The 12589-nt window shown below is 38.9% G+C and overlaps 1 protein-coding gene across 3 annotated transcripts in view; it reads left to right on the forward strand.

The window, feature by feature from the left end:
• Positions 1–12589, forward strand: part of LOC116049010 (glucosidase 2 subunit beta-like) — a 130927-nt gene that overhangs the window by 11919 nt on the left and 106419 nt on the right. For all 3 annotated transcript variants that reach the window (XM_035994063.1, XM_035994065.1, XM_035994064.1), the window contains exons 6-7: positions 3772–3901; positions 10916–10982. In XM_035994063.1, coding sequence (XP_035849956.1) covers positions 3772–3901; positions 10916–10982 — 197 coding nt within the window. The remainder of the gene's footprint in view (positions 1–3771; positions 3902–10915; positions 10983–12589) is intronic.

Here is a 12589-nt window from a genome sequence, read left to right on the forward strand (position 1 = left end):
ATAAAATAAAAATATAAGACCAGAGTACTGTTCAACATGTAATTATGGTCATTTTAAAAATATGTATTTCGGATTCTGAAAGAATAATTTGCGGTTGAATAGGTTGCTGCAGCAGCACATTCACAGTTCTCTGACTCTCAGGGATGTACTCAATCCTTGTTATTTCGTGCATTGATTATGTGGGAAATTACTTTTATTTCAAGGTATTTCGAAGCACTTTACAGCACAGTTTGTAGCATTTCAAGAATGTCAGGCTTGTTTAAAACATGACTTGCTTGTAATGGAAGATACAGTTAAAAAGATACCACTTATGTTGATTGTATGTTATGATATTTAAAGGGATACTTCACCAATTAGCATTAAGCTTTGTCTCAGTAGAAACCTGGTAGTATTTTCGAATGACCGTGCTTCCCTCCCTCATGTCCCCCTGAGACTAGATTTCTCTGTATTGTGGGTCTGGAAAAAAGCCTCTCTCGTCATTTAGCGTCATCAGAGGCATTTTTACCCAGATGCTATGGACTACAGCCAGCTAGTTCTGCATGTTTTCAACCCGCCCATAGGTGGTGGGACTGTCACTACCCAATGTGAGTCGAGTGTCAACCATCTTGAAGCTACGCTAAACAGGCTCTCTCTTTTCAGCAGCAAACTTTTACAACAATTGTGTGCATTCAAATACTCGACACACTATGCAAGCTTCACCTGCTACAGAGACCAGCACCTCAGCCTGCGGTGTCGCTCGATGCTGCTAGCCGGGTAAGGGGACATTGAAAGCGGAAACGCGGACCGAGGGCAGGAGTTGGAGCTAGGTGGAAAGCTAACGCTAGCCGGCCACCTGTTCCATCCACCCTGCTTGCAAGTGTCCGCTCATTAGACAACAAACTGGACTACATCCAACTTTAACGAAACTCCCAACGCGAGTTCACAGACTGCTGTGTTTTTGTTTTTGTGGAAACGCGGCTGAACAACAGTGTACCAGTCCGGACTCCGCTATCCAGCTACCAGGCCTGCTAGCCTTCAGAGTAGATAGAGATGCTGCTCTGTCGCTGGGTAAGACTCATGGAGGTGTGCTGTGTTAACATGGACTGGTGCAGAAATGGGGTGCTTGTATCCAACTACTGCTCACCGCTGGTGGAGTTTGTGACTGTTAAATGCCGACCATTCTACGGGAATTCACGGCTGTGTTTATACTCAGTGTTTACATCCAACCAAGCACTAATGCTACCAAAGCGTTAGCTGAACTTTACGGAGCCTATAATGTGTGTGCACTAAATGTAGCCTGTTTCGTATGTAATTTTTATATAATGTTTTTATATATTTTAAATGTGTAACACCACTTGAGCCACGGTGAAACGTTGTTTCGTGTATATGGTTGAAATGACAATAAAACACACTTGACTTGACTCCCTCTCTGTAACCAATTTCACTGTCTGTCTGTAACCGGTAGGCGTGGCTTGGAAGTGGCCTCGTAGGGAAGCTAAGCAAGTGCATTCTGGAAGTTGTTGTCTTTCATCCACATGAGCCAAAAATACATTTTCTGGCTTTTCTCGGTCTAGAAGGCACCAACTTCTAAAAAAAATTCACATTTCTACTACATATGTGACCCAGTTTAATACATATTCATCTTTCCAGTGGGGAAATATCCCTTTAACTCAAGGCCACTTTTTATCACACATGCGCACACACACGCTCACACATGAGTGTGTGTGTGTGTGTGCGCAATTTGCCAGCTGATGGTCTCTCAGTGTGTACCCTGCACTCTTCTTCTCTGTTCCGTTCTTTTTTTTTTTTTTTTTTTTGTTCCATGTTCTTTTCTGTGATGGCTGATTGGCAGATCGAGGCTGAAGTGTCACCCAGCCGCACATTGTGATCCTCTTCTCTCAGTGTCTTTGTTGATATGGCAGGGTTACCTCAGGGGCCTCGTCTCTGAAGCTCTACACAATGACTCAAAAGTGAACTCTTCCTGAGGTTCAAGGTTTAAAGAAGAATCTTCTGTTGAAGAAACGGGAAAAGTTTTAATCAAATTAGAAGCCTTTACATAATGAAAGCTGAATGTAGCATGTCAGCACTGCATGCCCGGCCTAGAACCAGCAGAAATAGGAATGCGACTGTTAATTGAATACAAATAGGTATTCAATAAAATCCTCTTTCAGGAGATTTGTGATTATCTTTCTGTTAGCCCTCTCTAAGTGTACATTTTAAAGCAGATGATGTGGAGCTTTTGCTAGTCCTTTTTAAAATGTTTTTCTCTCCTTTTTAATATAGCTTTGTCTGGTCTATCTTTTTAGGGTTTCAGAGGAATGTGTACGGTGCTTTTTCAGTCCAAACTGACTACTACAGCTTTTCTGGAGTTAACACAGAAGCTTTAAACACTGTGTACTGAATCGGCACTTCTTGATCTTGTAAAACAAAAAACAGTATAATTTACTTATCCCAATTGGAATATTGCTAATTTCCTTATATGACTAAACAGATATTAGTTTTTAAAGAATTGATTTTTCAATGCAGGTAATTGAAAATCTGAGTTTATGGAAACACAAATCTAGCTAAACAAAAACATTAGTGCATCAGTTTATGGTGTTTTCTATACAGTATTTTAACACTGGATGAACTTTTTACATGTTATGGGTGTTATTCACAAGAAAATATGTTTTTGTACACTCAAAATGGAGCCCATAAATCACTGCAGCAAGCTGAAGGTGGCTAAGCAAGCAGCATGGCCTAGAAAGGTAGTCATCCCTATCGGAACCAAGCAGAATCCATCACTGATATGGGAGTCACACGCACACGCACACACGCAAACAAGGAGCTGCTGCTCTTTCATATTAATTGGTCCATTACAGAGAGTGATGATAGGTTATGCTTGGTTGTCAAAAGCTGTCATATTTGGTGTGACAGCAACACCTCCTGACGCAAGTGATTTAAATAGTCCATTGTGCAGGCCCGCCTGCTGCCGTACACAGTTTTGTAAATACATGAGCTGGTTGTGGTCTGGAGGTAGATATACTGATGCATAAAGAAAGATAAGGTAAGAGGAAGTGACAAGGACAGAGATAGATCCTAAAAACCTTTTTTCCACCATTTTCTATAAATATTTTTAAGGATAAAAGTCAATTATCCTGTTATCAACACTTATATCATAATCATGACTGTGTAGAAAATAATACCGTTGTTTAGATTAACAAGGTTCTTTTAGGTTCTAATAGATGATTAGATATTTCAGATTGGACCAAAGTGGTGGGCCGACAAAACGACATTACCATCTTTAGAGCCACAATGCCAGCATGGCTAAAAATGCTCCAAAATTATCATCCAATACCAGCTTCTTGGACACTCCTGAAGTGATCAATAATTAGCAAAGATAAAACACCTAGCATGCTGGTAAATGTCATTCTACAGTATGTGTTGTTTGAATAGTGTAATTTGTATGTTTTTATATGCAGTGGATGAGTGCTACAATTTACAAAAAAAAGGGAGCCAAGATTTAAATTATGAGATTGGAGCTGAGAGTGGTGGCAAAGTGACATGGGAGGTTTAATTGAAACACAATGTCTGGAATTTCTTTTTTTACTTAATGTTTCGACATTTCTAATTAAAAAGGTGCTTTATGTGTAGTTGTATTTTAAGAAAAAATATTAAAGTTTTTTATTGCACAACTAGAAAAGCATGGCACAAACTGTGCTAACTAATTGAATGGTATAGAAACAGCTGGCAGTGGCAGCTAATGTTTACCATGTTATGCTAATCTTAGACGTTGTGTTTGTCTCTCTTTAGGCCCAGCTCAGAGAGCTTCAGCAAGTTGCTGAGGACCTACAGATCAAATTAGAGGAACACAGAAGGAAGAAACATGAGGCAGACCGACTCAAAGAGCAAACAATAAAGGCGCTGGAAGCAGGGGGCAGCAGTAAGTGTCTTGCCTCCTTTAACCTGCCATGATTTGGTTTGTGTCCATTCAAAGCAATTTGCTCAATCCACAGAATTGCTTCAGTTTATAGATACAGTTAGGTAATTGTTACGACTACCACAGGGCAGCTTCTTTTTTATTTCAGCTCAGCTTTAAATTGAACAAAAGTAAATTGACCTTAGCTCCTCAAGCCAGATAGTCAGGATGACAAATGGTAGAATATCCAAAACGGCTGGAAGGGTTAAATACAAATGCCTGTGCCATTGAAATAAATGAACTAGGGGAGGAGTGCTGAGCGACAGCATACTGCTGTCCCACAGCTCTCCTTTTACATCCTTCAACCCTTTGGAGAGAAGTTGCTTATGACTCACAGGAAAATTCCCTTATCGCTCCAAGCACAAGCTAGCTTGGCATTTTAGTGACGTTTAGACTTGCACATGTGAATGTACAGAAAGTTGTAGGACTGGATAGGAAGTGGGCTCAATCATTTAATGCACTAAAGTCCATAAGGATTTTGTGTGTGTGTGTGTGTGTGTGTGTGTTGGGAAGGTAGGGAATACAGATTAGTGGAGGTAAATTAGTTCAACTGTTTAGATGGTAGCAGAATCAATATTTACATATTCCCATTTGTAATGACCTGCAAAAACACACATTTAACACTAATGGGAAACTGACACACAATTCATGTAAATTTGTAATTCTACAAGGTTAATTTCTTTTGTCTTTTTAACATGTTCTGTTTGAATGAAGAACAAAATGCATCAAACAACAATTTAGTCATTTGTCTACTTTTTTAAATCTTTTGCCGTCATGTTTCCCACGTTCTTCTCTGATGCCATGAAATGCTGGCAATTGATTGTCTGTCTAGTGTCAAACTGGCCCCTTAAGTAAAAGTTTTGATTGCAAAAAAGGTCATTTGACTTTGGCGGTTCCTCTGATCTTGCATCCATCATGCTTCCCACTGTGCGAGCTGACCTTTGCTAGATGTCACAGTCTCCCCGTGTTCCTGAGCCTGTCATCTTTTGCTCCCATTACTGCTTATCTTTAGGGCATAACAACCATCAATTTTCATTTTCATGGTCGCGTTGGCATGTCTTGTCCATGTTGGCTATCCAGCTAGGCTTTTATTATGCAGTTCTAATGACAGTTTGTGTGTGTGTTGGCTTCTGTGTGTTGCAGTTGAAGGGAAGTTCTAATGACCTAAAGGCTACTTATCTAGCATTTGTCCTGCACTCTATAAATATGTGCTTCCTCGCTATTTATTGAACCTTTAAAAAAAAACAAAAAAAAACAACAACCTTAAGCTACAGAAGACCCATGAGGACAAATAGTGAATTATCCCAATGAAATATAGGAACATCACAACAAAGAAACAGTTTTTTTTCACGAGTGTCTTGTCTTTCCCTTTCATGACTTGTCAATAGCCTGTGTCAAAATAGGAATGAAAAGCCAGAAGAACAAGCAGCTGAGCCTGCAAAATAGAACTTAACAGTCTTTCCCTTTACTGCTGCTGTCGCTCAACCATGTCTCCAGGGCTTCAAGCAGAGTAATTTCGAAGTTTTGAAGAGCCAGGTTATTGGTACCCTGCAAGGAAATAGCAGTTTCTCATGGTGCAGTGCTTTTGGAATGATGAAACAATAATTGCAGGACTTTGCAATTGCAAGAATCCGAGATATTGGATATTGATATTATTAGAGTATGAGTTGCCCCACTTAATTTAACATGAGAAAATGATTTTCCAAGAGTTTCTTTTGTGTACATGCTTTTACAGGACTCTGGACAGGTGCCATATTTAGAAGAAGTGTTTAGGAACTGTAGTGCTAATGTGATACTGTTACACGGTATCAGTACCAGCAAAGTACTTTGCAATTTTTCATCTGTGATAAGCGCACTGTAAAGACATTTTACCTACTTACTTAGCTTACACAGTCCAACAGATAATGCACATACTGTAGTGTATGATTATTACATTCCCAGGATACAAGAGTATTGCACATTGTCTTCACAAAATTAATAGGACCACATTGTTGAGCTGTATCCTGTCGTTCCATTAGCTAGCTCAGTTGTTTACGATTCTGTAACACGTTGCAAAGCATGCTGGGAAATCTGGTTAAATCATTATTGAATAACAAAGACTTTGCTGTGCCCGGCTTGTCAGAAAAGACACACATCATGTTTGCTTGTTTTTAAAAAAAATCCTTTTTTAATGCCAACCTCAATAAGCTTTGGGTTCATATGGAGGTCTCTTCCTTCTCTGCTGATGTTTATTTGATATGATCCCAATATGATCCCATCATATAGGGACACATTGTATTTGATGTCCGTTATTCTCTTTAACTGAATATGCAAAGCTACACTGTTTTGGAGTTCACCCACAGTTTGGATAGAGTGCCTCAAGTTCATCTGTAATCCAGTGGTTGACCTGATTTCTCTTACAGACCGTCTTGCAAACCACCTCTCTGCTGTGAGTGCAGTTAGACACCCTATAGCAAGTGTTTGAAATGGCAGGATGCCAAACCAGCGTAGTTTGTTGTAATAATACCACACACACACATTTCCACACTGAACCCCCGAAATGTCATCACTGAAGAATTTTTAATTTAAATAATTTTCATGTTTCTTATAGTTTTCAAAGATATACTGCACATTTTGTGTGAATAAAATCAAATACTTTTCATTATCATTCATGGTCCTATTTATTCATGCATTTCCCCAGCAGTGATAGACCCATAGCAGAGCACATGCATGCCATTTTTATTTATGCAGGTTCACCATTCCCTTTTAAATAATTTGTATCATTAGCAATTCATAAAACCACACTGTTGCGCAACAAATAGCACCTTGTTCTCATCACATGGTATTGGTAGACTGGCCATAACATTTTGATAAATAATAAGGAAATTCCATGGGCATTAATTTGGTATTAGAAGGTTTGGCACTTGGATTCTCACAGAATAACAAAAGCTTATCTATTCCCATACCATACCTTAGCCTGAGGGAGATCATTTGGGTTTTTAAGAGAAGATGATAATTGATTTTGCCATATTAATAAAGTTATTTGACTAATTATTAGTGGAGGCCTAGAGGCATAGAAGTATTTCACAAGAAAGTGCCAATAACAGAAAAATAAGACATGATAATGCAAAGACCCGTTTTACACCGAGTAGAAACTTGCGATCTGGATATGTTATCTTGGTAATGAAATCTGATTGAAGGCCTTTCAATTTACTCCCACTGTTGTCTCGATTTTTCTGGAATTGTGATCAGATCTGAATATGCAAAGTAGGTTGGTAGAGCTGATGGATTTATTGAGTGTGGGTATCCTTTGCCTTATTGTAAGACACCTTTGGAAATTTTATATTGGCACTGGAGAGAGCTCCTTTCTAACCTGTTTGCCATCTGTTTGGCCACGTCTTTATAAATTGGGGAAATGTGTTGCATGTTTTCAGTTTTGCTTGAATAGCACTGTCCCTCTCCAGTGCTATTAAAGCAGCCATATTATGCTCATTTTCAGGTTCATAATTGTATTTTAAGGTTGTACCAGAATAGGTTTACATGGTTTAATTTTCAAAAAACACCATATTTGTGTTGTACGGCAGTGCTCTCTCTCACTGCTGCAGATCCTCTTTTCAGCTGGTCTCTGTTTTAGCTACAGAGTGAGACCTCTTTTCTTCTTCTTCTTCTGTACTATCTTTGATTGCACTGCACATGCCCAGTAGCTCAGATGTAGATCATGTCAGCTAGCTAGCTCCATAGACAGTAAAAGAAAGGCTGACTTCGGTCAGTTACAAGGCAGGATTAGCTGGGAGACTTCTAAATGAGGGCGCACATGTAAGTAGTTCTTTTGTAGATTATGGTGAACTTGTGTGTGTTGTAGCAGTGCTTTGCTACTGAGAACGAGGTAGCATGCTAGCGTTAGCATGTTAGCATTAGCGTTAGCATGCTAACGCTACGAGCTAATGGTTGCGGTTAGCCTGCTCGTTTCGGCTTGTGACGTCACAAGCCGTGCCGATTTTGAACAGCTCACCCAGAGACTGAAGGCAGGACACATTCAGAAACTGTATCTCACTCTAAACAGCATGGATGGATTTTTTTCAAAGTTTGTATGTGTGTGGAAGCACCAGAGACAAAACATAACACCCTAAATCCCAGAAAAAGTGATTTTTTCATAATATGGGCACTTTAAACAAACATTTCCTCCAGATGTGTTCTGGCTGATCCGATAGCATTTGGATTGCAATGCGTTCTGCGTGCATTCACACCAGCGTTACCGTTTCTCCTTATCCAGAACCAGATCACATAAAAACATAAAATAGTAGGTGTCATAGGTTTGCAGTAGAACGTGTATTCTTTGTCCACCTATTCTCTAAAATATACAGACCTTTTGCTTCTCCATGCTGTTCTGACACATTTAGGATATAGTACATTCACCTTGCACATAGTCACTCACTAGCAGGCCTAAACATAGTGTAGGACTCCCTACAATGAGAAATAAATTGGGGACCCCTCAACTACTCAGAAATGTATATTTTAATAATTTTCTATTAACATAAAAGTGGGCACACATTTTTGGATTTATCATAATACTTAATCTCAGTGAATATTTTGTAACCTTTTACTTTAATATGATTTTTTTTATATTTGTGTGCTATTGTAGGCTCTTTTTAAAAAGCAGATAGTAGAGACAAAGGTCAACAAAGTCCCCAGCCAGAGTCAAAGTGGGGATGTTGCAGCTGTCTTAAAGATCACAGCGCTTTAACCCAGAGACTACCGAGCCCTGTAGCCCTATTATTATTATTATTATTATTATTATTATTATTATTATTATTATTATTATTATTATTATTATTTATTTTTACTTAGTTTAGTCTATAATTGAGTTAATGATCTGTGTTTTCTGTATATCCAGAAAACAAGCAGAAAGATGAAATAAGCAAAGGAAAACATTGTGAAAATAATGTGGTAATTTGACACATGAATTTGTCTCGTTTATGATACCGGTCTGTCATATATGCCGTAGGCTGTTAAAAACATGGGGGGAACCTTTTGGAGAGAATAAGACAATTGGCTCAGCAACTACAGTCACAACCCTAATGACTTTCTGAACAAATTCAAATTAATAAGTCATTGATTTTTTACACTGCAGTGTACTTATCATGCTGCAATGTTTTCTGAATGTGACGCAGTATCTGAATCATTGACGCTGTAAACTAGCACCATCTGACGCACAGTCAATGTTAAAACACTTATTTGCAGATTCAATCTTTACATTTACAGTAAATGCTGCTCTCTGTTAAGTAAATGTTCAGTGCAACACCTGCATCCTTTGAAACCATTTCCATCTCAAATCATGTTTTTCCCTCAGAAAGGGGTAATAATAGTGTATAAAAGAAAGCAAAATGTGTGTTTTGTTAGCCTTGGAGTTCAGAGCTTACAATAACAAAGACAGCTCTGTGTGGATAACATGGTCTGTAGCCTAGGCATAGATCTGCAGTCTCCTGCTGATATATTCCATTTTCTCTGTTCTCTTTGTGCCTCTCTTATTTTACGAGTATGCTGTGCTATTGCCAGGGCAACATGGGTGGATGAGTGATGGTGTCCATTAGTAAACATAGCCCCCTATATGTGCCATCGGCCTAAAGAGCCAATGTCTTGAACCTCCTTTCTCTCTTTTTTTCGCCCTCCTACTCTTCTCACTTATTTTCCACATTCTTCCCCACTCATCCTCTTACCTTTTACCACTCTGCCCCCCACCCCCACTTCATCTTTTTTATTCTCTGCCTTCCTTCCTCCCTTCTCCATCTATCCTCCTTATGGTTGTTTTTCATAGCTACAGCTCTGCAGTAGAGGGAGGGATGAGACCATTTCTCTTCCTCCTTTGTGCACTCATTTTTTGCGAGACAGAGCGACTAGAGGATGAGTTGAGAATGTTAAGCATTAGGTTGGGAATAGAGCGCTGTTCAAACAAAAGAATAGGCCACTAATATGACAGACGCTGTGTGTATTGCAGAAGAATATTAGCAAATCTTGTTTTCCCCCCTTGACTGAGTAAAGTCAACAACGGGTGTGAGGAATCTGGCTTCTCCTTAGACATTTGCTCCTTCCAGTCATGTCATGGGTGATGAGATGTGGTGTACAATCTTGCATCTTTTTAAATTTAAATGCAAAAAAGGCATGGTTTTATAAATATGAATTCAAGGTTCATTTTGGCAAGGCTGCATTTATAAACGCGGGTTCCTTTTCTTTCTAACACCCCTACAGCACACACTCAACACAGGCGCTCTACTGTACACTGGAAAAAAAAATGCTAATTTCACAATTAGCTTTTCTGTAATTAGTACGGAAAGGTAATTGCAGCGGATGTGCAATTAGCATTATGTAAAGTGCTTTTCGCCAGACTTAGGGGCCAATCTGTTTGCCCCTTTACATTCTCAGTTCTGCGGATGATGTGGGAGATGCTTAGTGCCGAACATAAGAGAACTTCCTCTCCCTCCCGCTCCAATGAATGCGATTCACAAAATGAATCAGTTAGGGTCACATGCTCGCTGGAAAGGGGGTTGAGGAAGTTTTTACGTCTCCTTTTCATCTGCATGTGAATATGAATGGAGAAGAGGGAAATCACTGTTATACCAGCCGTTACAGCACAAAGCCTCCTGATTGCATTCTGGACTCTGACATGTTTTTTTTTCCTACAGGGAAACCAAATGTTCTTTCACAGCGTGACTGACTCATTGCCTGGTTGCCCAACAACCCCCCCCCCACTCCCCATATTTTAAAATCCAACTACAGCTCTGTCCTTTTTTTTCTCTATCCCGGCTGCCTCTCAGTTTGCATTCAGATGGATTAGTGTTGATAAGAGTGTGTGGTGATTAAAGACTAAATCCAACATAGCTTTGTAATAGAAAATGATTCCTCTTTGTCATCATGACTTATTGTGTTATAACATGAACAGCTAGAATGTCTTAAGACTATCATGTAATTTCACTTTAACCCAGATATGATTTTTCTTTTTAGATCTCAGACGTCAAAACAGGACAGTATCCAGCACTTTCAAGTTACTGGACAGCAATAAAGATGGCAGGTAACCTACATGCTGTTTATTTATTTCACCATTTTGATGGCTCTTGAAACTATGACACCCCTCCAAAGCCCATGCATGTGTGATGTGTCAGCATTAAAATGTTAACAAAAACAATAACATTATGTATAAAAACAGTGTTGGGAAAGGTTTTTAGATATAAAGGATCCTTTTTGAATGCCACCACTGATTTTTATACTGAAACAGTTTTCCCTGAGGATTTAACTCTTGCCAGGGTGAAAAGGCGTCTGTCACAGTATTTAGATAGGTATGAAATCCAATACAAAAGAAATTCTTAAAGCATATTTTCTCTCCGTTTGGGCTTTTCTCCTCCTACTGTACAGTTTAAGAAATGTACCAGAGAGGGCTTGAAGGCTGGGGAGTGTAAAAAAAGGAACAATGTTTAAATCTTACGTAATATTTCAGTGGTACCTTTTTACTACCAAATGATCTACTGTCCTTGAACATGGTGCTTCTCCAACCAAACTGCACATTTTAACCACTGTATACTAAAACATAGCAAGGTTTAGTGAAATGAATATAGCTTTGGCAGATTTTCTGACATTTAAAGTCTTACGGTAAGAGTGAACTACAAAATACAAGTTAAAAAGTAAGACTATCCAAGGATCTTGCAATTCCTAATATTAAGGTATAATAAGGTATAAATAATTTTCAATGGCAAACTGCTAATTCATTTAATAGCCACCAGCTAATACCATAAATATGCACAAAAACAACCCTCCTTTAGGGCAGGTATTTAGTTTTATAGACAGCACTGTGCATAAAAAACAAAGGTATCTTTATGTTAAGAATAAAACCTGTGATTTCTGTCAATGTGGATGAGGGGAAATTAGCATGTCACATGGGCCAACAAATTCACAATTTATGTTCACTCACGTGTAATTCTTGAAGTTCTCAAGATAAATCCTGCTAATGCAGCAAAGTGAAAGAAAACAACACAAAGATGAGTAAGATAAAGTAGATCCATAACATTAATTAAATCATAACATGGATTAAAATGATTCATATTTTTGCTCTCATGTTTATTGTGATTTTTTTATTGCTAATGCTATAAGATACATGATTGTTTCTTGAGTACCTTATTCACATCCATATGTATATGTACTACACTCATTAGTTCCACCTTAACTTCTGATGCAGTGAAGTCTCATCAGTCTGAGCTGAGTGCACACATCTCATTCCCTGAAACTCCTACACCTATTTGTTCTTCAGCAAACTTAAAAAAAGTAATTCAATGCCCTATTTGCATTGTTTAATCTTCAAGTCCCAACAGGCCCACGTGTCACCACCCCCACCCCCCAATTTCCCAGATTCCCCCCAACCACCCAAGCTTAATCACTTGCTGTCGTGAGCAGTGTTTAACCTCTGCCAGGTTTAAAGAGAATGGCATTCATTTTGCTTTCAAGCAAGATACTTAAATTTGCTGGTGGCTTGCAGAAAAACAGAGCGCGTCATATCCAATGAGCCTGTCCCCTTCATACTATTTCTCCACTGCTATCCCCACACTCACGATCCTCACCTTCCCACACCACGCCTGGAAGAAAAAAAATCAATACTGCTTAAGCTAACTGGGCATATTCTCCTGGAAA

Source organism: Sander lucioperca, chromosome 17 (genome assembly GCF_008315115.2).
Source record: "Sander lucioperca isolate FBNREF2018 chromosome 17, SLUC_FBN_1.2, whole genome shotgun sequence".
Lineage (NCBI taxonomy): Eukaryota > Metazoa > Chordata > Actinopteri > Perciformes > Percidae > Sander > Sander lucioperca.